Here is a 27,244-nt window from a genome sequence, read left to right on the forward strand (position 1 = left end):
CTCTCACACCACCATGATTCACCATGGGGACAGTGTGTTCGATGTTTTTTTTGCGTACATATCTGTATAATGTTTTGTATGTAGGTAAAAATGCTAATTTTTGCTCTGATTTAGCCAAAGCACCTCCTTCCAGTTGCTTGCTGTGTGTCTCACATGGCTTGCGGCAAACTCTGAACATGGCTTCTTATGTTCTCTTAGGGTGCTTTCACACTAGCCCGGTTTAGTCCACTTTAATCAAACTTTAGTTTGTTAGCCTAGAAAGTCCGGTTCGTTTGGGGAAGTGTGAATGTGCAATCAATCTCTGATATGGATCAAAAAGCGAACTCTGGTCCGCCTACAAACCTAGGTTTTGGTTCAGTTGAAGTGAACTCTGGTGCGGTTCAAATGCATATGTGAATGCCAAGCATACCAGAGAATGCACAAAATGCAAGGCATTGTGGGTAGATCCAACCTAAATAAATGTCGTAGAGGGAGAAATGACTTGTGGTCTTTTACCAAAAATAAATCGCTAAAATTTGACTCCACTTCATTTCTGTTTACATTTTGAGAGGAAGGAAGAAATTTCTTTTTGGAAGATATTTATGTTGTTTCCTTCAGTGGTTCTTGGTGCAGCGCCACCACAGGCGAGAGGGGGAACAGGTCTTTCAAAAAGTTTGGTTTGTTTGACAATGCAGTGTGAAAGCAAACTGAACCAGATGAAAATGGAGCAAATGTTGCAACTTTGTTACCCAATCAAACAAAGTCTACCCGAATATCAGGTGTAAAAACACCCTTAGAAATATCCAAGTTCTACAGAAAACAGCTGAATAGTTCCTACATAGCACTTCCTTGCTTTGGATTGATTTAGGGGTATCCTAGTAAAAGGGACAGCGTACTAACGACTGCCACACTCTTCAGAGTTTTAACAGTAAAATATAACCAAACCTTGTGTCCTTTTCCTTCCATTTTACAGTTTTGCAACACTTTTTAAAGGTCTATTATATGGTGCAGGCAAAAGCTCTTCTCTGCAGAATTGCCATGACGATGACAGAAAGCCCTTTAAAAGCCCGCTAAGTGTCATGAGGTCAGAAGCAAAATGGCTCGTCAGTTCCTCTCTTATTTAAACCAACAAGCTTCTGAAGAGTGTGTTAAAATGTGAAAAATGTACTTTTAACAGTCAGAGGCTGCAGATCAGACCCCATTCATCCATGCTTGCCAGCAGATAAGGGGTCTGCTGATGAGGAGCATATGATGTCAAAAGGTTAGCCGACGTGTTGGTCCCACCTCGTGTGTGTGGGTGTGTGTGTGTGCATGTGTGTAGTATCACTGAATCTGCTCCCTCTCGCGAGCGGTGATGTCACAGCAAATATTTGGCTTTGGACCGCTGATGCAAAACAGGTGTTTAGAGATGGCTGGGCTGGGGGTGCGGAAAGACAGTTTGCAGGTTTAAACTTTCGAGAGGCTGCGCACCGCGTAGCGTTGGGTTGCTCTCGCAATAAATCGGCGAGTTTCATAACGCGGGGCAGAACTTTGAAGTCCAAATCAAGACCTCAGACTCTGCGGGGCTTTTACTATGCCTAATTTAATTCGAGATGCAAAACAAAAATGAAGTGCCTTGTCCTCTTTTTGAGTTTGACCTGGCTCTTATCTTATTTTGATATCGCTCTGAAAGAATCTGACTGGACTCATTCGTCTCTCCCTAGGCTTGATATGTCTGGCGCATGAAAGGCCTCAGTGTTTCTCAAGTGTAACCATTTGAAATCGGTGCTAAAACTGATCTTTTATTCAGCCCTCCGCCCCTTTTCTCCCACAAAGTTTCCCCTTAAACTACGTCTGACTTTGTCTGGTAGAAAAACGCAAATCTTCCACAACTTTCCATCTATGACATTGTGACAGAAGAAGCCGCAACGCATAAAAGTAGCAACGTCAAGGTGTTTTTATTGAGCAATTGCGATAGAGAATGATGGGATACATTTTTCTAAGCTTCGCATCAATGATCAACATCGCAGGGCTTGGTTGGATTTTAAATGAAAACATGTTTTTCTTCAAAACGCCCAGAACTTAATCTGATATTACTGTAAGGAGAAAGAGACCAACTGTTTCCCAAAATCCCCACAAAGTGTTTTCCGTCCAAATTGGATGAAGTTACTCATTTGCACGCTAAACTTGTCGGGGGCAGGGGGTGTTATGTAGACGTTTCAAAAGAATGCTCTTTGCTTCAGGGTTCAGGATCCAACTGAAAAAAATAATCTATAAAAATAATCAGAAGAGGGGGTTTTAGCGTTCGGGAATTACCCCCATCAACGTAAAAAATAAATGAATAAATAAAAATAAAAAAATTATGAATAGGGCATTATTAATTTACAAGAGTCTAACGGAGGTTTCAGACACATGAGTCACATTTAATCATCGAGCATATGAGCTTTCTGCATCTTCAGGGGTTTTAAAGTTTGGCGAGTTCTGTTGGCAGAAAGGACCCTTTGATTCACTCAGGCAACATCAAAGACTCCTGAATCAGCATCAGTCAGAACGTTTTGCCAAAGAAGCAGTGAGCTGTCACTATATTGTTAGATCATTAGCTGCTTTGGTGAATGTTGCATCTGTTCCCAAGACATCAGACACAGCAAACAAAATACCCAAAAGGGACAATTAGTACTTTCTCAATAGTCAGAGTAGCTTCAGGGCGAACGATAAGTCAAGGGGTTTGACGTACCTTTATCTTTGGTCTTTTGATCCGCGCAATGCAACTCTTTGTTTTTGCTCCAGCAGAGTCACCGTGAAATTTTATAGACGGTATCTGGACCTACATGTAAGACAGTAAATACTCAGACAGAGTGGAGTCTGTGCAAAGTTTAGCTTCAGCTCGCAATAATAAAGCCTGGGAAATGTCTCCTTCAGCCCACATTCACAATACGGTCCAACGGTTCAAAAATGAACATTTTGCAGTTTTGGTTGCCGCATGCTTGACTTTTTTCAGGTGACAAGTCGGGCAGGAAGCTTTATTCAGTTCATGTTACAGCTGATTAAGTTTTTAGGCCCTTGTACCCACATTCAGGTCAAGTTCCCCTTGGCCTGCCAAAATCCTAGCAACTAACTATTTACAGAAAAAATGTTTGTGGGGTTTTGACATAGGCGATGTGTAAAAGTAAATATATGGAGCCATCGGTTCCCTACGTCTAATATTTGATTATGTCGAGGGTGTAGTTCGAAATGAAGCGTTGATGATGACGGAGACGGACACGGTGACGTCACAACAACGAGACGTTTTTATGTTCCTTTCTGTCTTTTTGTCAGATTAGCAAACAGTTTTGTCTGATATTTGTGTCGAGCCAAACGAAACAAGCCGGGGGCCCCGAGGAGCACGTTCTTATCTTACCCTCCGCTCCAGTCGACTATTGAAAAGCAAATGTCAGTCACTGACATGCTGTTTATACACACACACACACACACACACACACACTTTCCGGATGGGGTGGTGGTCTGCGGCGTTGTTAGTGATTTCCAGCTGATAGGCAAACACAAAAGCCCTGTGTCTGGCGTCAACCACCCTCTTTTCTCTTTTTTCCTTCCATTCATCGTTCAGGCTAAGTTCCTGCCCAGCAGCCTCCTCTAACATTCCTCCATCTCTTCTCTGGACCTCCTAACTCCACAGCCCGGACAGCCAGCTTTTCCTTAGCATCAAAAACAACAGCACAAGAGGCTTCTTGTGTTGTCACGACTGATGTATTAAACGCTCCCTTCCAGACTCATCTGTTGGGGAATTTCCCCGACACATTTTCATCCCCCCACAGATGAACAACTGTCTATCGTTTTATATGTGTGCAGCGTCGAGGCAGTCAGATTTTTATGTACCACGTGTTCGGCTTTAATTCGTGACGCATTACTTGGAGTCAAATGTGACTGGACTTCTCAGCCAAAATGTAAAAAAAGAACATGAAGGAAAATGCGTGATTTAGTTTCAGGGTTCAGTAAGTCTACAGTTCTTTGTGAAAGTCTCCCAGTAGCTGGTTTCTATTTTGTTGCTTTAAAACCAGAAATTCCAACGTATTTTACCCCTTATGTCACAAACCAATACAGTATAGCAAATAGTTGTAAAGAAATCAAAAGGTGGTTGTTAAAAAAAAGTATTGAAAATATAAACAATGTTGTCCACATTTGTGTTTAGCTCCCTATATTACGACACCTTTAGGTAAAATTTTATTCAGTCTAGAGATTCTGTTTAAATGTGGCTGACAAGGAAAAAAAACTGTGAACGTTTATTTTTAAAATTTTTTCCCATACTTTAAATACAAACTGATCAAATTTGACACAAATATAGGTTTGTGCATTAAAAATGCGTAACTTAAATTACCAGTGTTAGGTTAGCTTAATTGCCCGACTTTTTCTTAAATAATTGAAAATTATCAAAGAATTACTCAAAATATAATTTTACAAAAAAAAAAAAATGAAGCAGGCTAAAATAAATTTTTTAGCATTTTGAGGGGATTCAGAATGCCCAGGAAATATCATTCTCTACAGAACAGAATTTCTTTTCTGCACTTTCAGTATAAATACAGCTGTCCTTTAAAGACTATTAGAGTAATAATTGGTAAATAAACAGAATCACGAAGGCCGACAAACACATCGGACAGATCAGAACAACGTTTTCTGGTCAAATGAGATCAGAGTTTCCACCTTTCAGAAGTGAAAATAAGGGACGCCCGCCGCGGCCCGAGTCGTCTGACTCTCACGGGGGTAGGCTGCCCGCAGCAGGACTATGCTCTATTTATTTATTTTTAAAGGAAAGCAATCAAATCCATATCCAAATTATTTATCAAGCAAATTAAAATAAAAAAAAACCCAGATGTTCAGCCAAAGCGCTGTGCAAAATAAACAAATCAAGGAATAAAAGTCCAAACCTAAAGCAACATAAAAAAATATGCACACAAAATCAAACAAGGACAATAAAAACATGCTTTTACTCAAGTAGAAGTAAAAAGGAGCGGCCACAGAAATGACTTAAGCTTTGATCAAGCAGAAATGTATTTGGCCAAAAGGCTACTGAAGTCGATTCGATACTGTAACTTTATGTCATCAGACAGCATCAAACATAAAGATGTGTGCAAGTTTTGGTATTTTAAAGACTTAAAATGGCAAACGTACAAATGAAAGGTTAGGGTTCGGGTAAGGTTAGGCATTGCAGTGTCTGGTGCATTTCTGGTTAAAACATGTTTTTTCTTTACGTTACTCACAGTGGGCGGAGTATCCAGAAAGTTTACGCAAGTAAAATAAAGCAATACTTGATAAGCACGCTCAAGTTCTCAAAAGTTGCTCCTAACCTCTGGTCACACATAACGCTTGAACAAATAGTTTATTAAACGGAACCGCATTTTGATGACAGGAAGTCACACAAACCACATAAAGAAAATAAAATAATACAACTTTTTGGCCGATGTGACGTTGTGGCCTGTGGTGATTCTTTCCTTTTCACACAAGCAGAGTCGCTGTGTGAACTGATGTGAAGATGGATGGATCTTCACACAGGATAATCCAAGAAGAAACCAGAGATTATCAAAGAACTGAGATTCACCTTCTACTAGGAAGGCGACTCTAAACCCCGTCAAGTGTGACAGCATCAAATGTGTTTTTGATTAATCACATAAAATAAGTGTTGAATTTTTTGGTTGCAATGTGAAGAAATGTGGATTAAGTTGTTTTATTTGTTTGTTTGTTTTTTTTAAATCACTGTACATGGTTTTATAGTTTGATTGTTGTATTTTTTTAACTATGGTTTTGTGTATATCTACTAGGTCAGGGGTGTCAAACTCCAGTCCTTAAGGGCCGCTGCCTGCAACTTGTAGATGTGCCTCTGCTGCACCACATAGAATAGAATAATTAGGTCATTAGCAAGGCTCTGGAGAACTGATCTACACAAGGAGGAGATAATTAAACCATTTCATTCAAGTGTTTTGTACCTGTGGCTCATCTACAAACTGCAGGACAGCGGCCCTTGAGGACTGGAGTTTGAGACCCCTCTGTTTCATGTTGCCAGTTCTTCTCTGTCATATTAGTTTTTAAATCCTCCACTGAAGCAACTGGTTGCTCTTTTACACATCCTTGATTATCTTCGTCTCCAGACAGTAACGCAGGTCATCGAGTTCCAGGGGTTCGTTTCTTTTTGCTCCTTTCAGAGCCCAGGCACTTGGACTCAATTGGTTTTCACAAGGCGCTTCAACCCTTTGGCTTTTTTTAAAATTTATTTATCTAATTGATCCGTCAAGGCAAACACTGAGAGTCTATGTGTTCCTCAGAGCATCCAGGTGATATAAACAAAGTTTGAGTTTCATGATTCTCCCCATATCCTCCCTCATAAAGCCGTATAAGGACGTGAAGCCTCTGGGAAACGTTGTGTAGACCTACCAACTCACCCCCTCCAGCATCTGCATATTTGTGCATGGAACATTTACAGTTCAAACACTGGTGTTGCGTCACAACTGGTCCGGTTTCTCCCCGCTCTCCCTCTCTCTGGCTCCGAGCGCCAGTCCAAGAACTCAACAGTGTTTCTGTTGGTACGTCTCGGCCCAACAGGATCTCTTTAAGAAAATAGTGCCGGCTTTGTTGAGGCCTCGACAATTCTGCGTTTTGGTGGCGTCATCGTTTCTTCTTCTGCTTGATCGGGCTTTTATGAGGTTTCCTCCTGGGCTAGAATAAATTGTGTGCAGACCCCCCACCGGGGTCTTTTTCTTCTTTTTTTTATTTTTAAGGCCCAAAACTCTTTGCTGTCTTGACCACATGGTCTCTGACTTTTATCTTTTATCCTAGGATGTTTTCTTGGACCACAGATTTGACTTCCATCCTGTCCATATGAGAATCTAAATGGAAAAGTTGGCATAAATACAGCAGTGAGATAAAGGTCCAATAAAGTCATCACTCTGTAAGCAGAAAGAATGAATCACATTTGATGAATGGGGCTGTTTTGACAAGCTAAACAAGGAGAGCTTGATCCTCACCACCTTGCAACCTTGAAGAGTCTGTTCGGATTTGCTTTTAGTCTAAATGTTTTTGGGAGAACTGTGTGCGTGTTGTTTTTTTGTTGTTTTTTTTATTTCTGGAGATGATACACTCCAAAACCACAAGCTTTTGTTTTGACCTGCCAAATGCAGCAGATGGGCTCCAACTGCTGGACAACACTCTGCTGGTACATCTGTTTTGATTGTGTGTGTGTGTGTGTGAGTTGTTTTTTGTTTTTTTGTTTTTTATTATCGTTCATTCTTATTGCGCATCAGCTTGTAAATTTGCCAGTGTGCAAAGAACAGCGACGGAGTCAGAGCTTGTTGGTGCAGGAACAGAGCCTCCCAATAAACATGCTTGGAAAGCAGTTTATTGCTATATTTAGCGAAGGCTCGCCTTGGATGGGGACACTTAATGCCTCGTACATGCACTTGGCGATGAGATAAAGTGTCCAACATGTTCTGAGCTGCAAGTGACAACAAATCTGGAGACTAATTTTAAACTAAATTCCAACACACCAAACCCCTAGATCGAATCCGTCGCGGATCTCCAAGAGCATGCCAAAGAAAAGTGGAATAAGCTTTGTAACATTTGTAACATAGCTCTGATTGTTCTACTATCACTGAACAACATGTGTTCAGTAAAAAAAAAAAAAAAAAAAAACACAAAAAAAAATCCCATGTACTTCCACGACTCCAGCAGCCAGTTTGGCAACGCTGAAACAAAGTGAAGAGAAAATGTTTCTGCTGACATGCTCTAGATTTTGGTGTTCGTCGCCAGAAAGAGCAAAAGAGGGCATGATATTACAAAATGTGCTGTGGTTTTATACACCAAAGCAGTTGAGTATGTTTAAGTGGACTCCCAATCAGTTTAAGGCCAAAAAAGGATTTGTTTATGGATCAAATTAAAGTAAAAAAATAAAAGCATGGAACCGGAGAACCTACATGAAACGCAAACATGCTTTGGCAGAACACGCAAAAATCCACACAGGAAGACCCGAAACAAGATTCAAATATGAGATCTGCTTTTTTTAAGGCAACGATTTTAAATGGCCGATTGTACTAAGTGGGCAGAGGGAAAAAGTATTTGACAATATGGTTGTGATTGTTATTTCTGCTGTTTGAACTTTTTTTACAATGAGATCACCTATAAATATTTAACTGCTCGACAATAAACTAGACTCAGGGTATTTCTGTGAACTGAACAATGTTTTCTGACCCCAAATGGTTCAGCAAGTCATTGTGGATTTAAAAGGTAACAAAAAAAAAAAGAGTCTCACCTTTTTGCCTTATTATTAAAGTATTAATAAAACTGTAGACGTTATATTAGGCCATTTGCCAAGTCTATAAAAATTAAAACTGAATATTCAGCAAAAGTTCTAATTTACGGGTTTTATGTTTTTATGTTCTAATTTAAGGGTTTTATAATTCAATTTTAGATGAACTTCTTTAGTTAGCTATATATAATATATATGCACTTTCTTTCCTAGACTAAGCACCGCCTCAGGCTAGCTACTTTAGCATTAGCAATAGCACTGATTGGTCGTGTAACTATATCCAACTCCTACAGAAAATATGTGATATGCAAACATAAACTTCGTTTCGAATGAAGCGTTGACACTGCATTGTAAGAAGCACAGTGTAACTTTGTGCATTCACAAAGTTTCCATTCAATAGAGAAGTGAAGAACTGCCAGTTTATTGATGTCGCACACCTGAATGTATGTTGATTTAAACTCACTTTCAGCCGCAGGCTTTGGCCAGAGGCCAGTTTTATTATTATTGAATCCAGAGGTCCTCTGTAATTGCATGTTCAATCTAGCAATTATGTTGTCTTACTTGTTTTACTCCTAACATTTGACCAAATATGGGTTTTGAAGCCCCCATAACTTAACAGTGGAATAATTATGCTGCTGATTCACACGCTGTTTACCAGCCAGATGGATTCGGGCTCCTTTTGCCTCACATGAACGCGGACTTGTCTGTTTTTCCTGTAGCGGAGGCCTGGGGAAGAGTTTGTTTTGTCTTACGCATCACTCCCATAACGAACAACTGACAAGGCCGAAGTTCCGACTGAAACCAGTAAAACCACGGAGAACCCGGGAAGGGAGATACGGGGATGCCTTCGCTGTGTTTACATGCATGGGACGTTCTGCCTTAAACTCTTCTTTAAAAACACACAGTTCTCTCACATGGCTGGTTTTCCCCTGTAAAATTCATATTTGTTTTGTTGGGGAGGTTTTTTTTAAAACATAAGAGTCAATTAAAACACTATAAAAATACAACTTTTTACCAAGTATTTTTTTTGTCTAGTTTTTAGTGCAGGTATCTTAATACACTTGAAACCAACATTAACTTTTTTTTTGCAAGATGTAGGAGCTTGTTTAAGTGAATAATTCATTAATATTGACACAAAAAAGTACTAGGTTATTTCATTTGTAACAAACATTTGTCCTATGTTTTTCATTAATATCAAGGAAGTATTGACATAAAACAAGCTTCTATATTAAGTTAGATTTGTCTTATTTCAAGTGTGCTAAGATATTTGCACTAGAAACGAGACGAAAGACTCTTGTCACCAAACACTTTGCAAGATTTTGTGCTTTTGCAGTGAGTAAATAATATATTACCTTTGTACTTGTTCTTGTTGTTTTCTTGGGAAATGAAACTTAGACTGAGACCTTTGACCTTGCCACTGACCTGAAATTATGCTGTTTCAGTCCTTACCGGTCGTAATTGTGTTGTAAAAGACTATAAAGCCGATTAAAAAAAAAAGATAAACAGTGAAAATATGAAGAGAAAAAAAGTGTATGTGTGCTCTATGCATTGAAATACGTTAAAACAACACGGAAACTACTCACCAGAGCACATGCAGGGCGGTAACTCTGTATACCATCTGCAGTGCTTTAATGTGAAACCGACAAAGTGGGCAAGCAAACTGACTTAATTACCTGGCTAAACCGAAGTTTAAATGTCGACCCAACTCTATTTTCTGTCTCAGTAAATTCAACCACTTCCTTAAGCGAACACAGCGTTGGTGCAGCAGGAAACTCCCTCAGTAAACAGGTCAGCTATCAGAGGCTGGCATCGAGCGAGGCACTGGGGCATTACCTGTCATAAAAAAATGCAAAAACAAAACTTTTCCTCTGTGCTTTTCAGAGATAAAGTGCTTCTGAGCAGGACTGCAAAGCTGCCAAATCACAGTCAGATGACCAGAGGAATGTGTTTTCAGAGTATGGAATAATGAAAAGCATCTAGGATCCTACACTGAACTGTACACAGTCCAGTGGGATTAAATTAAAATACCCCCACGGAAAGATTTTCCTTTTATTTTCCCGCTCTCTAAAGGTCGAGATTCACTTTTGACATCTCAATAACGGTTGATTTGTTGTTTTTTTTCCAGAGAAGATAGCTTATGAAGATAAATTTTGGCATCAACAGTCTGGAAGCCAGGTGTGGAAGAATGTGAAATCCAAAGAACACCAGTGAAAGATTCAATTTCTGGGAAATATCTAAAATATGCTACATGGTGGGCCATGAAGTCCCGGGAAGGTCAGACTGGTCTTGGATTTATGTTGAATTTTGCCTCTTGAATACAGTGGGATTTAAGTGTTTTGTTTTATCATCATCAAAAACATTCGAAAAAGCTAACAGGGCATAGTTTTCAGGTTGCTTTTAGATTTTCTGCTTCCTTTTTAAGCAGAATTTAATGTGTCAGTGAAAATATATTACTGAAAATCAAAAAAAAAGTGTGTCCCTAGATCAATCGTCAGTGACAGTGGACCATTTTTGTACCATTCCTGAATTGTATTTCTAAATATAATCAAGACTATGTGGCAAGACTTGGGACTTTTTGCATAGTTCTGTAAAAAATATGGGCCCTGCTTGGGGTCCACCAAGTCTTAGAGCGCACACGACCAAAAGAAAAGACAAAACTAACTAAAAACATGACAGAAACGATGAGAGGCAGATGTTGAAGTGAACATGAAAAGACTTAAAATCATTCCGACTGGACAGAAAATTGAGCGTAGCGAGGGACGGAGACTGGCAACGAGAGGCGCAGCGTGGGCACAAATCACGCTAAACATCTTGTAAAACGAATGAGTGTTTTCGTGTGTGTGTGTGTGTGTGTGTGTGTGTGTCTGACTTGTTTTGTTGACTAGATGAAGCGTTTAACATCTGGGTTCAGAGCTGCAGCTTATGCACGCTGGCACAGAATCAGCTTGAGGATCCGTTCATTCTACGGAACACCAGAGATGGAAAAAAACTGAATCGGAGTTGTTGCTTCTTGGTGCCTTCGGGTCACAAGGACAAAAAGCTTTAGGAGGGAAATCCAGACCGGGCATTTTTGCTGGCTAGTTTCTGAGTAGTCTGTGGCTTTGTCTTCAGAGACATTTTGTGAGTAAACAAATGAAGATTGAAACGCTACATTCTTACTCTATCAGTACAATTCAATAGCACATTCTTTTATAATAATAGTATATCTGACGCTCAGATGTGTGACGCACATTGTGGCTGTTTTTGCAGAGAGAATATAAAGAGTTGAGTTTTTTGTAGACCTTTCTCATTTAGTGGCGTCTGTCTTCCTAAAGGTGCATTCACACCAGTCTGGTTTAGTCCGCATTAGTCGAACTCAAGTTCATTTGCCTAGAAATGATTTGTTTGTGGGAGAGGTGTGAATGCACAATCAAACTCTTAACGTGGGTCAAAAAAGCGAACTCTAGGCAGTCCGGGTAATTGCAACCAAAGCAAACGCAAGAGTCTAGCACTTGTGGGAGAAAACACTTGCGGCCTTTTGCCAAAGACAATGAAGAAATCCTATGACCGCTAAAATCTGAACAAGAAAAATGTGCTGGGATCCAAGTGTACACACAGTTTGATGCATCTGGGTTTCTTTCTGTGTACGCACTTTTGATTGATTCAAACAAGACTTTCTATTCTAGGACATCTACAGATGTCTTTGTACACAAGGATCTGTTTGTGAATTTGGTCCTGATTTCTCAGTTGGCCAACAAAGTAATAATAAAAGCTGGCTTTACTGCCCCTTTAATTCGACAGGCAAAGATCACTCTTTTATGGGGATTATGATTTTGAAGTCACATTTCTGCTTTGGCTTTGAGTGAGATTTAATAATAAACAAAAACAGGCCGTTGTCAGGAAGACCGGCTTTTAATGAAGACGTGTTTGGGTCGCGTTAAGGCAAATACGCCAGAAACCCTTAATAGCAGACATGTGTAATGACTTATGTTTCTAAGTATGCTATGCTAGGTATTTGAAACAGAACTGCTTCATAGTTCTCAACATGACCAATAATAATAATAATAATAATAATAATAATAATAATAATAATAATAATAATAATAATAATAATAAAAACTTACTATATATTTTTTTAAAAAGACAAACATGTGTATTTTCTTTCTCAGACTGTTTGTGTTACCAGTTGGAGTCCCTCGTAAATCTTGAATCAGGCTTATTAGACTCACAAACATGGAGATACTGGTTGAGATTTTCTCCTGGACTCCAACTCTTTCTCAGACAGGGAGGAATGAGTTGCCTCTCAGACCAGATTAGAGCTGATAAGAACTTGTCACAGTAGCACAAATATACTCTCTAACACGCACACACACAGACACACTTCCAGCTCAGGCCTGTTCATGCGTATTAAAGTATTGGGTTGCAGCTACTGCTAATCTGCAGGGGGAAAAAAAGCCCTCGTTCATGTGCATACTTGCCCGTCTTTCACTCTTCGTCTTTTTCGACTCTCAATCCTCTCTTTCAGTCGGGCAGGATCTTTGGTTTTTTCATAATTCCCCCACCTGACTCTTCTCTGTGTTTTCCCAACTTTTGTGTACCTCATTCCACTTCTCTTATTCCCCATAATTGTCCGTCATCTTTCGCTTTCGACTCTCCTCTCCTCCCACTGACTAATGACTTTTGACCCATTTGTTCTGCAAAGTTTTTGTGGTAAACGCATAGGAACTACAGGTGCTTGATCAGAATTTGTTGACAACTTTCAAATTTTGCAAGACCGTCCAAGTTTCCAATCATCCCTGGTTCACACCGCAAGATTTTAACAGTATTGTCTCATTTTCAAAACCTGAGACAACACTCAAACGACAATAAAAATATCTAAGGTGTAACAGGTTTGGTCACAGTGTGCGGTACGTCCACAAAACAGATCGAACATACTACACACAAAGATTTAAATCACCAAAATGATGTATACGGCAACCTCTCAAGACCAAATGTGAGTTCAGAGTAAACAAACATGGCTGACTGGGAAGAAGCAACAGTTTGTAGACTATATTTAACAGAGAAAACAACGATACAAAGATGTCTCCTGATATTCAACCGGACTTTCTGGTCCACCTCTGCAGTTTCATCTTCTGTGTATTTTCGACACCTAGATTTCTGTTTGGCTACACAAACGTCACAATCAACAGGTTGTGTTGTTGTTTGTCATCGGGGAACACCACATATGTTGCAGTATTGAGCCAAGAGAAACCCACTGAATATCCATGATTTTAGCCCGGAGAGTTCTTGACGTCTTTCTGGGCAGAGCAGATAACTCTTAACACACTGCGCACTGCAGGAATATCTCCTAAGATTATCTTAAGAACCATCCTGTTAATTGGTGCGTCTTTATCAGGAACTCCCCCTGTTGACTGGGAGTTATAATGACAACAAATTACTCTAAACTGGTCAAGCAACAGAAAAGTTTGGGAGAATGTTGGTGTAAAAAACTTAATCAATACAAACTGCAAGAAACTTATCATACTGTGGTATTTTGTCAATTAACACTCTCTGTCTAACCCCCTGTAGTACATTGACTAAAACAACCACACAGCAAAGCTGGCAAATTTGTTCCCCTAACACCTGTTGATGCTTATTTACACATTCAAGGAATCATATTGATTCGTAACAGTTTAAAATTTAGTGATTAGGAGTTATGCTTATTTGCGTATTAAAACCCATATTTTTATCTTGCGTGTGTGTGTTATATTTAAATTAACGATCTGTACTCAATTCAGAATCGGCTAGATTGCAAGAATTATTTATTTTTCATTGTAATTGGAAATATGCACAGGAAGTAAAGAGCTTATTCCCTGCCACACATACTTTATATTTGCTTGTAAAGTAAGTTTATGGACAAGTGTTTTTTTTTTACTACAGACTCCCTGGTGTTTTTTCACTGCAAAAAATATCCTCAAAAGAAGTTAAAAGATATAAGAAGCAAGATGTTTTTCCCATGTGAGAAGTGAAAGAACCTACCAGTGAAAGTAGTACTTTTTAATCAATATTCAGGAATTACTGACTTAAAACAAGCTCATGTAGCTTCCGGAAAAGGTACTTGTATGTTAGTTTTGTCTCATATTAAGTGTTCTAACTACAAACTAGACCAAAAGTACTTGGTAAGATTTTGTGCTTTTGCACAAAGCATGTAAAAAAAATAAATCTATTTTTATCCATTTGTTATCTGAAAGTAAGTAAAAGAGGAGTGTTCAGGGCTTATTTGTTGTTATTACTGCAGCTTGAAAACCATTTAGACCCTACAATTACATTAACACACATGCACACACATGCATAGGCAGTAAGCTCTTAACTTTGAGGGTAGACACATCAGAGGCTACACGCTGATTTATTTGACTCAAAATGGAGCCCCCATAACGAGGGAAGAGGTGTAGCATTTCATTTTAAAACACTGTGACAGCCGATCATGCGCTCATTAGGACTGGAAACGCAAACAAAAAACTAACTAATAAAAAAAGATCAGTTAGAAAATCTTAAACTCTGACTAATCTGGATTAATTATAATCTAGATTATTAACAGAAAACATAACTCATATGTTTTCTCTTTTTTTTTTTATTTATAAACATTTTCCGATGCTTTGTTTGTCATCTAAACCAAACCCAGTTTAAAAAAAGAGTTTCAGTTTAAAATCTGGAATTATAAATGCTCTAGAAGCAAAAAAGAAAAAAATTTTGAGTTAACGTGCAATAATACGCCCTATAACAGTGTATGATTTTTCATAACTTCCTCATTTGTAACACCGAAAACGTTTTCTTTTTGTCCATTTTTATCCACTGGAATCTTTTCTATTCTATGGTTTCCAAGAATCTTCAAGACTGTTTAAGAGTTTTAGCCTTCAGGTAGAAGGTACAGCATCCCCCAAACTAAACTGAACCACTTTAAATACACTTTTGTGCCTAACGTCATCAAAAAATTTAATCTAAATTTTAAATGGACAATACGCCGAGACCTGGAAGTTGTACAATAACTTTGGTTTTCTCTTGTTTTTAAACCGCTGTGCATGTAGTTTACGTTGCTAGTTGTTTTTTTAATGTGTATTTATAGTTTGTTTGGGCTGCAATGCACACACTGGAGTCCATGACACATTTCCAATAGGAGACAATAAAGTATATTATATTCTAACTCAGAGTTCCTACACTCTTTGGTGACGTCTATGGATCATTGGGAAGAGTAGTCATCTTGCCATCAGAAAGTTGTGGGTTTGATTCCAGCTTCCTTCCCTCCCACAAGTTGATGCCCATTTGGCAAAGCGCCTATATTTAAGATGTTTGCTGGTGCAAAAATGTAAGCATTGCTGGATGTATATGTACATCCATGTGTATTGCTAGAAAGCACTCTTAACTAAAAGAAAGGCTTTTTGTTTCAACCTCCTAAATCCCAATCATCTGCTTTTTGTCGAAAACCCCTCATCGAAAACACATGATAAGCTTTGGTAACCACAGCTCTATTGTTTGCTGTCTATGCTCCTTGAAAGTCGACTTTTCACTGATTTCGGCCTCAACTTCACGAAAGGCAAAGGAAAGAAACATTCTGTTTTCCGACAAGTTCCCAAGTCTGTCTATACGAGCACTAAACTCAGGTCTAGGTGTACATGACAAGATTTAGCAAACAAGCAAAATTAGGAGTCAAAACACTGCAAATGTCAGAAGACCTGGAGGAAGAAAAAGAAAGACGTGGTTATGGCATGGCAGCTGTGTTTCGGGTTTAGTTCTCCGCCTGGTCTCGGCGCAGGATGACATTCATTGTAAACTTTGCACCGCATTTCCGTTTGTTGAAGCTGTATCCCAGTAAAGCCTCTCACATTTCCACTTTATAGGGGTTAAGTGGTGCAAACAACTATTTCCTAATTAAGGAAATTTTAATAATTAGCAGGTGAACGTCTAGAGGAGTCGATTAGTCAGTGGAATTATCAGTGGATAATGATTTCAGCCTGTAACCAACAGACAGATGGTGACAACTATTTATCCTGCGTTCGTCGACCTTAAATCACCGTTGGAGACGACGCTGAGATCGACCCGCCGGATTCATTGGGATTTTATCACATCTTGTCCTCATCTGACAATAATAACTGTGAGGGATTCAGGTGTGTTTCAAACATTTCAGCTCGTTCCTCTCCCTTCGGACGCCATTTGGCCTGATTTATCTCATCAAGGATCCTGCTTGGAGTGACACGCTTCATCGGAAATTCTTTAAAAATACGCGTGTATTTTTAAAGAAGAGACCTTGAATGGTACCTTTGTCAGAGTGACATATTCTATTAGTTTAAGACCAGAGCTTATAAATTTGTGTCAGCCGTTAATCCGGAACGTGCTTCAGGCTTTCCGCACTCCATCAAAAGTATCCAAATGTTCACGCAGCGGACGAAATACCAACAGAAAGAGGGAGCGATGGAATTTTAAGCACCTCTGATGGCTTCCTCTGTGAGCCTTTTACCTTTACACACAGCCAACATTTTGATCTTCTATATTGAAAACACCGTTTTAGGGTCACTTGAAGGGTTGCCGCTCCTACAAGATTCCCCCGTTTAGCTGCCGCCAGATGCAGGGCAGAAAAATCTGTTGGCAATTTTCTTGTCTTGAAGTGTGTGTGGGAGTAATTTTCCTCTTTGGGGGCATATGGAAGCCGAGACCGGCACGCTACGCGTAGCGAGACGAGCCACAGCGACGGATTAGACACCATTTACTCTCCGCCGTGTTTTCCTCAGGGCGTATAGGGTATACACCAAGGGGTGAGGTGGGGGGAACGTCGGGGCAGCTTCATTTACTGAAATACCCCCAAACCCCCTGGCCTTTAGCGATCACATTCAATTTACAGGTTCAGCTGAGTGCACGGCGTGGGGGAAAAAAACCGAGGCCAAGAAAAACACATCACCTTCATAGTACGAGGCGAAGCGAAGCACATTTTTAGGATTTTGCGGTCTGCTCTGCAAATTAATTAGGGAGAAGTGAAACAGCCAGGATTCGGTTGCTCGCTTCGGGGTGCCGGAGGGGGACTGCGTGACTACGATCGGAGCGAGGCAGGAAAACGGAGAGAAAAGCCATAAAAAGTTATCTTGGAAAGAACAAAAAAAACAAAAAAACAAGGAAGAATAAGGAGGATCAAAAGGAGGCGCTAACAAGCAAAAATTATTATGTCTTTAAAGTCAAAGCGAAACGAGAACACACTTTATTGTGTAAACGTGTTGGAATAATCCAGTGTGTGAGAATAGACAGTTGGTCTGTGTGTATACATCCATCAAGGGATGCAGGATGTAGAGCAGAGATGGGATGAGAGGAGGGACGTTAAGTTATGATTTATCCTACGGTTTCTGTAATTTACTCACTGATGCCAAGAATAGCATTAGCAAACATTCACAACATGCTACCTTGTGGGGAACTAGCTGTATCCTAGAGGAGAGCAAGGGGGAGGTTGTGAACAGTGTGTACACTGCTGCTCGTGTTCTCACTAAAACCAGGAAGATAGAGCACATAACACCAGTTTTAAAGTCTCTCCACTGGCTCCCTGTTGCTCAAAGAATAGAGTTTAAAATACTGTTGCTAGTTTATAAATCACTGATTGGTTTAGCACCACAATACATTAAAGATTTGCTGCTGTTGTATCAACCTTCCAGAACCTCTCAGGTCTTCTGGTTCTGGTTCTGCTCTGCATCCCCAGAACCAGAACCAAACGAGGAGAAGCAGCATTTAGCATCTATGCACCAAAAATCTGGAACAAACTTCCAGAAAACTGTAAAACAGCTGAAACACTGACTTCCTTTAAATCTCAACTAAAACCCACTTGTTTAGAGTTGTATTTGAAACGTAATCAATTGCAAATTTATTGACAGAATCTGACTTGATGTTGTGTTTTTATTGTTGATTCTATGTTGAATTGTGTTTTTGTGTTTGATTTGATGTAAAGCACTTTGAAATGCCTTGATGCTGAAATGTGCTATACAAATAAAGTTTGATGGTTTGATTGATTGTACACAAGGGTGATTGACAGCGCTGAGACCCTCCCACTGACTCTCATTAGTTGTTTCTAGTTAGTACTCAGAGAAGGGAGAGAAGCTTGATTTTTCACAGATCATTATCTGTCTCATATGAAACCGTCATGACGGTGACATTTTTAACAAACATAAAAAAAATATTTTTTTTAGTTAGCAAAGTAGTTTGCTGTAAATTAAAATATAATGGAAAACTCTCAACCATTACCCAAAACTAAGGATGTTTCTATAATATAGTTTTTGTTCCCAATGTCGATCTTGAGTTTTTTTTAAGAATACACAACTTCTGAAAACCAGTTCCAGTAAAGTTCTAGATAAAAGCAACGAAATGAACAGATCAGAAGTTTGGCAGCGAGATCAAATTTGTACATTCGTATATTTTGCAAGAAAACAGATACAATCAGTGCCCTACAATCATGTGATACAATCAGTAATTTGAGGTTTTCTTGCTCCCTTCAAAGTGACATCCTCTGGATGTTCGATCATGGCCTGATGGCACCTTATGGCTGTGTGAAATACTTGTGTTCTGCTTTTATTAACCGGAAATGCTTGAGAAAAAAAAAAGAACGTATGGAATATTTATTGTCATTCGTGGCATTTTTGTTGATCCTAGTGTTCCCATCTTCTTTCAGGTGACGGAGAACATCATCTCCAAACAAACCTTCATTGGTGAGCATCTCTCTCTCTTGCACACCTTATTATTCCTCCTCAGTATTCTTTCCTAAGCTTCTTTTGGTTTTCTCTTCTCCCTAACAGAGGCGAGAACAATGCCTCGCTCTTTCAACAACTCAAAGTTCATGAGCTCCGTGGCCCAGAGGCCGTCTGCCCACCTGACTCTTCGGGACACCAGCTCTCAAGGTGAGACGGGGGGATGAAAGTCTCCCTCCGTTTAAGCAATGGTGGAAACAGCGAAGATGCTGAACACGATTTCCTCTCTGCCAACACGCGTCTGTTCAAATGATGCTACGGTCTGATCTGAACGAAACACCATGTTGAATTGGTTTACAGGAATACAAATCCCAGCGGAACTTTGTCAAAAGGCATTAGCAATCTCGTTTTTAACGGCGAACAGATACAAACAGTGGGGAAGACACTTCACAGGAGCAGCTGTTGCTCATGCTAACTCACACGGATTGCATTAAATGTTCTTTAAATCATCTTTACTTTCATATCTATGTCTGCTCTCCAGGATAAACATCTGTGTTTTTACATTTTTCAATTTTCCCAGCTTAGAGTTGGTTTAAACAAGTCCTTCAAAAGCCCAGGTTTCATTCGAAACAGCTGAAATCCTGTTTCTTCTGCAAGTCAGAACCATCTGAAGAGGAATACAATTGCTCAACCCGTCAGTTATTTCATGGTCAGCATCCAGTAGAGTCACTTAATGGAGACGTTTACTAGGAATAAATTATAGATTATAAATGAGGATTAAACAACTGTTTGTGTTGTTAAAAAATACTTTGCACTTGGACTTTGTCTTTCATCTGCCTGCTATCCAGACTTAGGCATTTCATCTGAAACTGCCGTGCAAATCAAAGGGTGTTAACAATCTGGCACAGGCTGCATGATGTTGTTTCCACTGCGTTGACAAAGGGCAAGGAATGTAAAAGTGTATGTGTGTGTTTGCGTGGGTGCGTGTGTGTGTATAAGGGAAGGAGGATGAGAGGGTGAGGTTCACACATTCAGCCTGGATTTCTCATAAGGAAGTTCAGCTGTGAGACACACACAGAGGGAAGTCCTCTGATGATGTAGAGGAAACTTTTATCCTGCAACTGCTGAGAAAAACTGAAGTATGTTAGCTTAGCTGCCCTACTGCTGTTCATACGTTCACCTTATGTGAGCCAGTGTTGTTTCTACTTAGCTGGAGAAAGCTGTAGCACAACCAGGTATTGATTTGTTCTATGAATCTACTGAACACTTCAATGGGTTCATCGTCACCTGGTGACATTGTCACAGAGCTGAGTATCATCTGCATAGATGATAACCAATCTTGTTGTTACTTTTTATAATCTGAGCTACAGGCTAAACTCGTTTGTATTTCCTGTTCTCTATTTGGGTTTTGGTTTACATAAGAGAACTGGAACATGACTCAACAATAATAAGAAAGATAATAATCCAGAACTATACTGTCTAGAGTCATTAAACTTGTAATTACGGAAGAACAGCAGTGGAAATATGACAGAACACATGGATACATTCTCGTTATGATTTAGGCCAACATTAAAACCATTTTTGACATCAACTCAGAAAATGTGCTCCCATTCCAAATTATGTGCCTAAAGGTCAGCATGAGATGTCAAAAAATGATATCCAGATTATATACAATTACAAAATAGCTTAATCTGCATAATCACTAAAACATGTGCTTTGAAGAATTAGTCGCGTAAAAAGTCACGTGAGTCTGCATTGTTACACTTTTCCTACCATTAAAAATGGACACAAATTCTAATTCTTCATGAAAGTCGTTTGAATCGGACTGCTGCCAACTTTGGTCACCCATTGTATCGCATTACTGCTTCGCCTTTACATTCAGCTTTATTAGACGCCACCTCCGCTGTTGAGCTTTTGTCAATTTTTTAGTACAATCCATCTCGTTGAGAATCTGCAATATTTCAATACTTTTCTAATGTGTACTCGCAGGGTTCTCTCCCTATCCGATTCCCACAGCGGGCCTCCACCAGTCCTGTCGCCATGTGGTCCGCTCATGGGCCAATCAGAGCTTTGGCGCTCACCTGCACAACATGACGCTGACCAATGGGAGGCTGCGAGTGCCTCAAGACGGGCGGTACTACCTGTACTCACAGGTGATAATTCTCATCAGACTGGCTCAAACGAGAGAGAAAGGTTAAAAGGGCAATATTATGTAAAATTAAATCTTTTTTAGTTTTACATCATGTTGTATTGTTATTCCCTCATCAAAAACCTTCCTGGAGTGTTGATTGATTCTTTCATGCATGTTTAAGAAGTCCTTTATTCTCCATGGCAACCATTCAGCTGTACAAAATGCCTGGGTGGACCTAGCTCCGCCTACCAAGACAAAGCTCCTCCTTGAAGTTGCAGTTGACAGAGTGCCCGTCCCCTGCGACTCCCCCACTAAACCCCTTCAGACTAGCCAGCAGCAGTTAGCAAACCGGTGGAACTGCGGATCTGCTGATTTGATCATATCAGCTACTTCTCAGCACAACGCTTGTTAAAACGTTGTCAAAGGGTTAATAGAGGAGCCATGTTGTGATGACTTCCTGAAGATGGAGTTTCAGAAAGAGAAGGAGTTTCTTAAAGAGGCAGAGGCCCAATTGTTAAATTACAAAGTAAAATTTCTTTTAATTCTTACGTGGTATATACAACTTTTTGTTGTATATATCAACATAAAAGTAACATAACTACTTAATTTTGCTATAAAATAGCACTATATGCCTGGAAAATACATAATACTGCCTCTTTGAAAGAGAACCACAGCTTTACTGGTCCTAAATGCTCACTTGAAAAACTCAACCGTTTTAGCAATAGAAAAGATCCTTGACTACTGAATGTTCTTAAAAAGCAGTGGAGCTAATTATCCGTGACTTTTCAATAAGAACAAAGACGTTATGCACCGGTCATGATCATCCTTTCCTCCTGGTTACTTCCAGGTATATTTTCGGTATCCGTCTCCAGCAGCCAGTGACGGGGACCAGCGCAGCGTCAGCCACCAGCTGGTGCAGTGCGTCTACAAGAAAACCTCCTACCCAAGCCCGATACAGGTATGCCGTCAGGTTTTCTCTACTTAGACCAATCAGATATGAACCGTTAACTCACTGTGATTTTCTCTCTTGGGTTCTTCCAGCTCCTGAAGGGTGTGGGAACCAAATGCTGGGCTCCAGATGCCGAGTACGCCCTGCACTCCGTCTACCAGGGGGGCCTGTTTGAGCTGAGGGCCGGTGACGAACTCTTCGTCTCCGTCTCCTCTCCTACTATGGTGAATGCCGATGATTCATCCAGTTACTTCGGGGCCTTCCGCTTGGACCTTTAAGAGAACATGATGGGAGATGATTGGTAAAAAGAGATGCTACCGAGGAAATGGAGACAATGAGAGAGACACCTTTTTAATATCAATTGATTACAATTGTGAGCCTCGTTCTTGACATGCTAAATGAGGAAAACATTTGGGAAACCTGCAAGAAGTTTGGGTGAAAGGGAGAGAAGAGTGGATTTGTCTTTCCTACTTCCCATTGAGAGAAAAATCGGTTGAGAGACGTGCAATCATCAATATGAGAGGACAGTACTAATTTGCAGTCGATTCTTGCAGTTTGGATTTCACAAAAGAAGATCATTTGGACATCCCCGCTGAAAACGATCTCGGTGAACTTCCTGTTTTAAACAAACTTTGTTGTAAAAAGCAACCTTGCCCACGGATCTCCGAACCAAAGAATGTACACACCCGTCTTCTGCATCAAAGATGTGAAGAAGGGCTTTTGAACGGTAGCAGCAGAAGCGCAATGATCAAACCAAAGCAAACTGTCTTGAGTTTAACTTTTCTAAGCGTGCCATGAGAGTACTGTACATATATAGGCCTTAAGATGGGATGTGACCTGTGTTTTTTTTGTGTTTTTTTTAAATCTAATTGATCTGTATTTTTTACTTTGACTTGACCTGAAAACCACTTGGACTAGAACCATGAACTGTATGAAAAGTATGACAGAGGATAAGGATTTCCTTTTCCTGCTGGATACTGTAAGGAACTGTGATCAGACGAGAACTTTCTGAAGAAGAGTCTGTAAAGAACAAGAGAAGTGAAAACAAAGAGGACAAAGGTGAAATCTTGTAAATGGTAATAAGAACGAGCCCAGCAAAGCAGAGGGAGATAAAAAAAGACTCAGAGAGACTCAGGATGGCATGCAGCCCAACCAGTCTCTTGCTCTTCCCTTCTGTCAATGGTTCTTCCATGTTTTCTCATAAAAAGTTTCATCTATGTTGCCTTTCTTGTCTAACCTGTGAAGTTGCATTATGTTTTACTGTAAGAACAGAATCAGAATGTGCAGAAAAACACTAGTTGCTCAGTTGCAAACATTCACAGCTAGCATGGTTGTAAAAGTTAAGTTGTGAACATTTGTTGTTGTTTTCTTTGTTTGTTTAGGGACTACGTTGCATCTAGCACCTTGTACATTGAAATACATTCAGAGAAATGTTCAAATGCTAAATTTATCTCAGTTTTAATCTTCCTTTCTAACAACCTCTTAAAATAGGTGAAAGGTGAAAATAACATGTGCAAATACTTACGTAAACCCATGAATCAATGTGTGCCAGAGCAAGATCATAGCCTTTTTAAAAATAAATCAAAAAGCCTTTTAGCTGCCTTCTGATAAGCCACCACCAGAGGGTGATGAAAGGTTAAAGGTGAGTTTAGTGTGGGGAAAAAAACAAACATTAATTTGAAAGTTTGGGTGGAAAAAAGTGCAAATATATGCTTTAATTTCATCCTGTGACTAATTCTGTTTATTGTTTTCTGATATCAGTTTGCTAATGCCTAGTGTTGCATAGTTTTACCAGATAAATGGGAAGACAAAGGGCTTGTTAAGTAGAAGAGACACATTTGAAAAAAAGATCTTAATTGGTATAAAGCTGGGAAAGCTCAGTGAGCACCTGAAGCATGCGTCAGATAAACTAGTAAGGGGGAGTGGACTCATGGTTTTACACTACATAGAGTAGCAGAAGTGCCAATCATGCTGTGCTAAGCTAACCCTGTCAGAGCAGAAAGTCTCATCTAACTGATTCACTCTATATTACTTATTCGCATTATATTGTTTATGTCTCATCATCAAAAAAATTAAGTTAAGCCGGTGTTATGGAACAGACCGTGGATATTATACCCCACAGCTCAGCTACCAATGAGGCTAGTTTAAGCTAACCCAAGTCCATGTGCTAGAGGAAGTGTAACTGATTCACTTTATTTATTTCTTGTGCTCATTTTGGCTGGTTTGGATATAGGGTTCATTGGTGTTTGGCAAACTAATTTCAAATAATAAGTTGGCTATAACTTAAAATAATCTTTCTGCTGCTGTAGTTCGCATTACAAAGTGCTCCATACGAACTTCTGTGTGGTTTTCTGCTACACAGAAAACCAACATCGACAACCCTGACGAGTCTGTTCCCTGTTAAGATTTCATTTGTTCAATATTTATCCATCTGAGATGTGATCTATTTGCTCAAGACATTGAGTCGTACATCATGGGGGAAAAGTGGCCGTTGACATTTGTTTACCTAATTTTGTCAAGAAATTGTAAATAATGTCATAGAACCAGTTAATTACTGTGATATAATCCTCCCCCCATGGACCAGGGGGCGTTAAATATATTTTAAAATCAAAGTTAATGTTAGTATTAGCTCCTTTGTTTACATTAGAAAGATGTAATTTTGCCTTAAATTTGTAGAAAAAAAAAAGAAATTCTTACAGAAGTGCCAACAGTTAGTCTGAACCATACCTGTTTTTGATTATTTTAGCCGTTTAAAATAATTCAAACTGAAAATGCAGACCTTGTACACTTTCACAAGAGACTACTGTTGTTTGTCACCATTATCCCAGTTTAACAATGGCCTTGCCACAGCTCTAAAATCACATTAGTTCATGCCAATAGCTAACTTACTAGCATATGGCAGATCTGCTAAGTTCCAGCCAACTGACAAGTCGCAGATGACGTGGTGAACTGTTGCAGTCGGCAAAGTCAACCAACCCAATTTTAGGCTTCTAACATTGTTTTGGGAATATTTCAACTTGGAAAAAAAAAGAATACATTTAACAACAAATCCAGGAAGACTTATATCTGCTAATATAATAATGTCTGTTTATATGAACAAGTTCAATTTGAGCAGGCTAAAATCTGTTAGCTAGCTGTTAGCCTTGTACTACAAAATCTTTCTACCGTAGATAACGGATCCATTACTGATAACAACCTCACTTTAAGAAATCCAAACTATCTCTGTAACAAGCATAGACAATAAACTGTTGAGGTTAGCCTCTTGTTAGGTTTCACTAACAAGAGGATATAAACAAAAATTACAAATAAAAATTTGTGGGGGGTTTATCTCTCCATTTTCCCTTTTTGTTGTAAATTAGGGTTACATCAACCGAGAAGTTACTCGTTAGGACCGCCTCTTTTTGTTATTTTACTTTCTAGCCTAAATGTTTTGTGGGAAGTGAAGCAGAAAATGTAAAATTGTCAGAAATGAAACTGGTGGTGACAGTTCAATCTAGATGGAACAAGATATCAGGAAATATATTGTCCAAAAAGTGCCTTTACGGTTTGTCCTTGAATTTCATGTCTGACCTACTTTGCAGTTTTGTAAGAATTTTACAACTCTTACTTCAACAATAAAATAATATGAGCAAGAGCTAATTTGTCAGGGATGAAAGGTCAAATTAAATACGGCTGTACAACATAAATACAGTGTTTTACACAGGCATCAGAAAAATAAGGCATCTCTCCCAGAGCTATGCTGCTGTTATAAGACAAACCCCAAAGACAGTAAAGTTTTGGAAGACAGCCCAGATAAAGAAAGTCACAGACATTTAAAAAAAAAAGTGTTTTGGGAAGAAGCAAGATATTCACTGACATAAACCATGCACCACCTAGCACTGACTCGACCTCTACACACTTTCTTTTTGCTGGTATGTGGACATGGATGCCCATAAAAGACACACACACACACACACACCCACACACACACACGCACATGCACACATCAGCTCGCACTACATGCCGGCCAGCATGTGCTCTGCAGACACACCAATCATCTTGTGTCACACTCTGTGGAAAAGCACAAACACTCAGATTTATACACACTCAGAAATTTACGGCGCAGCCTCCCTGTGCCATCTGGTTGTTGTCAGTGGTCAGCTCTCGTGTGTGTGTGTGTGTGCTCTTTACTGTAAGGGTTTGTTTAAACAGCTTATGTCACAATCACAATTAAGAAATGAGGTTGAACAAATCAAACGCACCTTTCTTTGCCTTTCCACTTAAATGGTTTTCCCAGGAGTAAAGGACATTTCTACACACAAGCTGCCATTCCGACTCGGAACAGAAATTTATGCGATCAGGTGAGGTAATAATTCAAGTTTAATGGTTTAACTTTAAAAATTATTGCAGTTTCAACCGTTTTTTGGGGGTTTTTTGTGCTTCCCATCAATTTTCTGTCTTGTTCTTCATGTTTGACCCTCAGCATGCTATTTCAAAAGGGCAAAAGCCTCCTGGTGCCCCCATTCCCCCTTTAAAACACCACCTTATTATCACAGTATACCAGACCATATTGTAACAATAAATCCATCAATCTCTTCTTAAACATTTGCATTGAACGTCTAAGGGCTTTGTTTCTACTGAACAGTTTTATACGTAGCTGTGAACATTAGTGGCACAGTGTTGTTGGGAAAATAAACAAATATCTGACTATAACCCCGTGTCTGTGAAAATGTGTTGATTGAAAGTCTAAAGTTTCAATTTAGTAATCAAATTTTGTTTGTTTGTTTAGATTATGATTCAAACGTAACTTCTACTGACTTTTGCTTGGCAAAAATATAAAAATTTTACTTCACTGTTATGAAAACATGTTTCTGGAGGTAATTATGCGTGTCGAAATAATATTGAAAATTATTGTGCAAGTCAAGTAATTACTTTTGGTATGTTAGGTTAGGTCACTAAATTCACACCTGTGAGCAAGAAAAACTTTCTAAACTCGAGGGACGAACCGATGTTGACTCCAATGCTAAAGATTTATTTAATTTTCAAGTTGTTAGGAGTTTTTCCATAATAATTACAACACTGTCTTTCTCAATTATCCATAGAGTATATCTAAGACAGGTGTGTCCTGAGCTTCATAGGTCAAGAAATGGATACGATAAATTAGCTACTCAGTCAGATTCATTTATCATAAGAATTCATTTTGGACCAAGTGAGGGAAGCGGTGTTGTGGTTTTTCGACTTAATTCGTTGTGGAGCTGCCGCACAGCTGA

At 39.4% G+C, this 27,244-nt stretch overlaps 1 protein-coding gene across 1 annotated transcript in view; it reads left to right on the plus strand.

Annotated features, from left to right (window-relative positions):
• The window catches only part of tnfsf10l (TNF superfamily member 10, like), a 77,234-nt gene extending 50,547 nt beyond the window's left edge, over positions 1-26,687 (plus strand). The window contains exons 3-7 of the mRNA XM_044097018.1: positions 18,900-18,936; positions 19,024-19,125; positions 20,905-21,068; positions 21,894-22,004; positions 22,088-26,687. Of these exons, the coding sequence (XP_043952953.1) occupies positions 18,900-18,936; positions 19,024-19,125; positions 20,905-21,068; positions 21,894-22,004; positions 22,088-22,273 (600 nt within the window). The 3' untranslated portion in view covers positions 22,274-26,687. The remainder of the gene's footprint in view (positions 1-18,899; positions 18,937-19,023; positions 19,126-20,904; positions 21,069-21,893; positions 22,005-22,087) is intronic.
• Positions 26,688-27,244: the final 557 nt, after the last annotated feature.

This window comes from Gambusia affinis, linkage group LG18 (genome assembly GCF_019740435.1).
Source record: "Gambusia affinis linkage group LG18, SWU_Gaff_1.0, whole genome shotgun sequence".
In the NCBI taxonomy this organism is placed as follows: Eukaryota; Metazoa; Chordata; class Actinopteri; order Cyprinodontiformes; family Poeciliidae; genus Gambusia; species Gambusia affinis.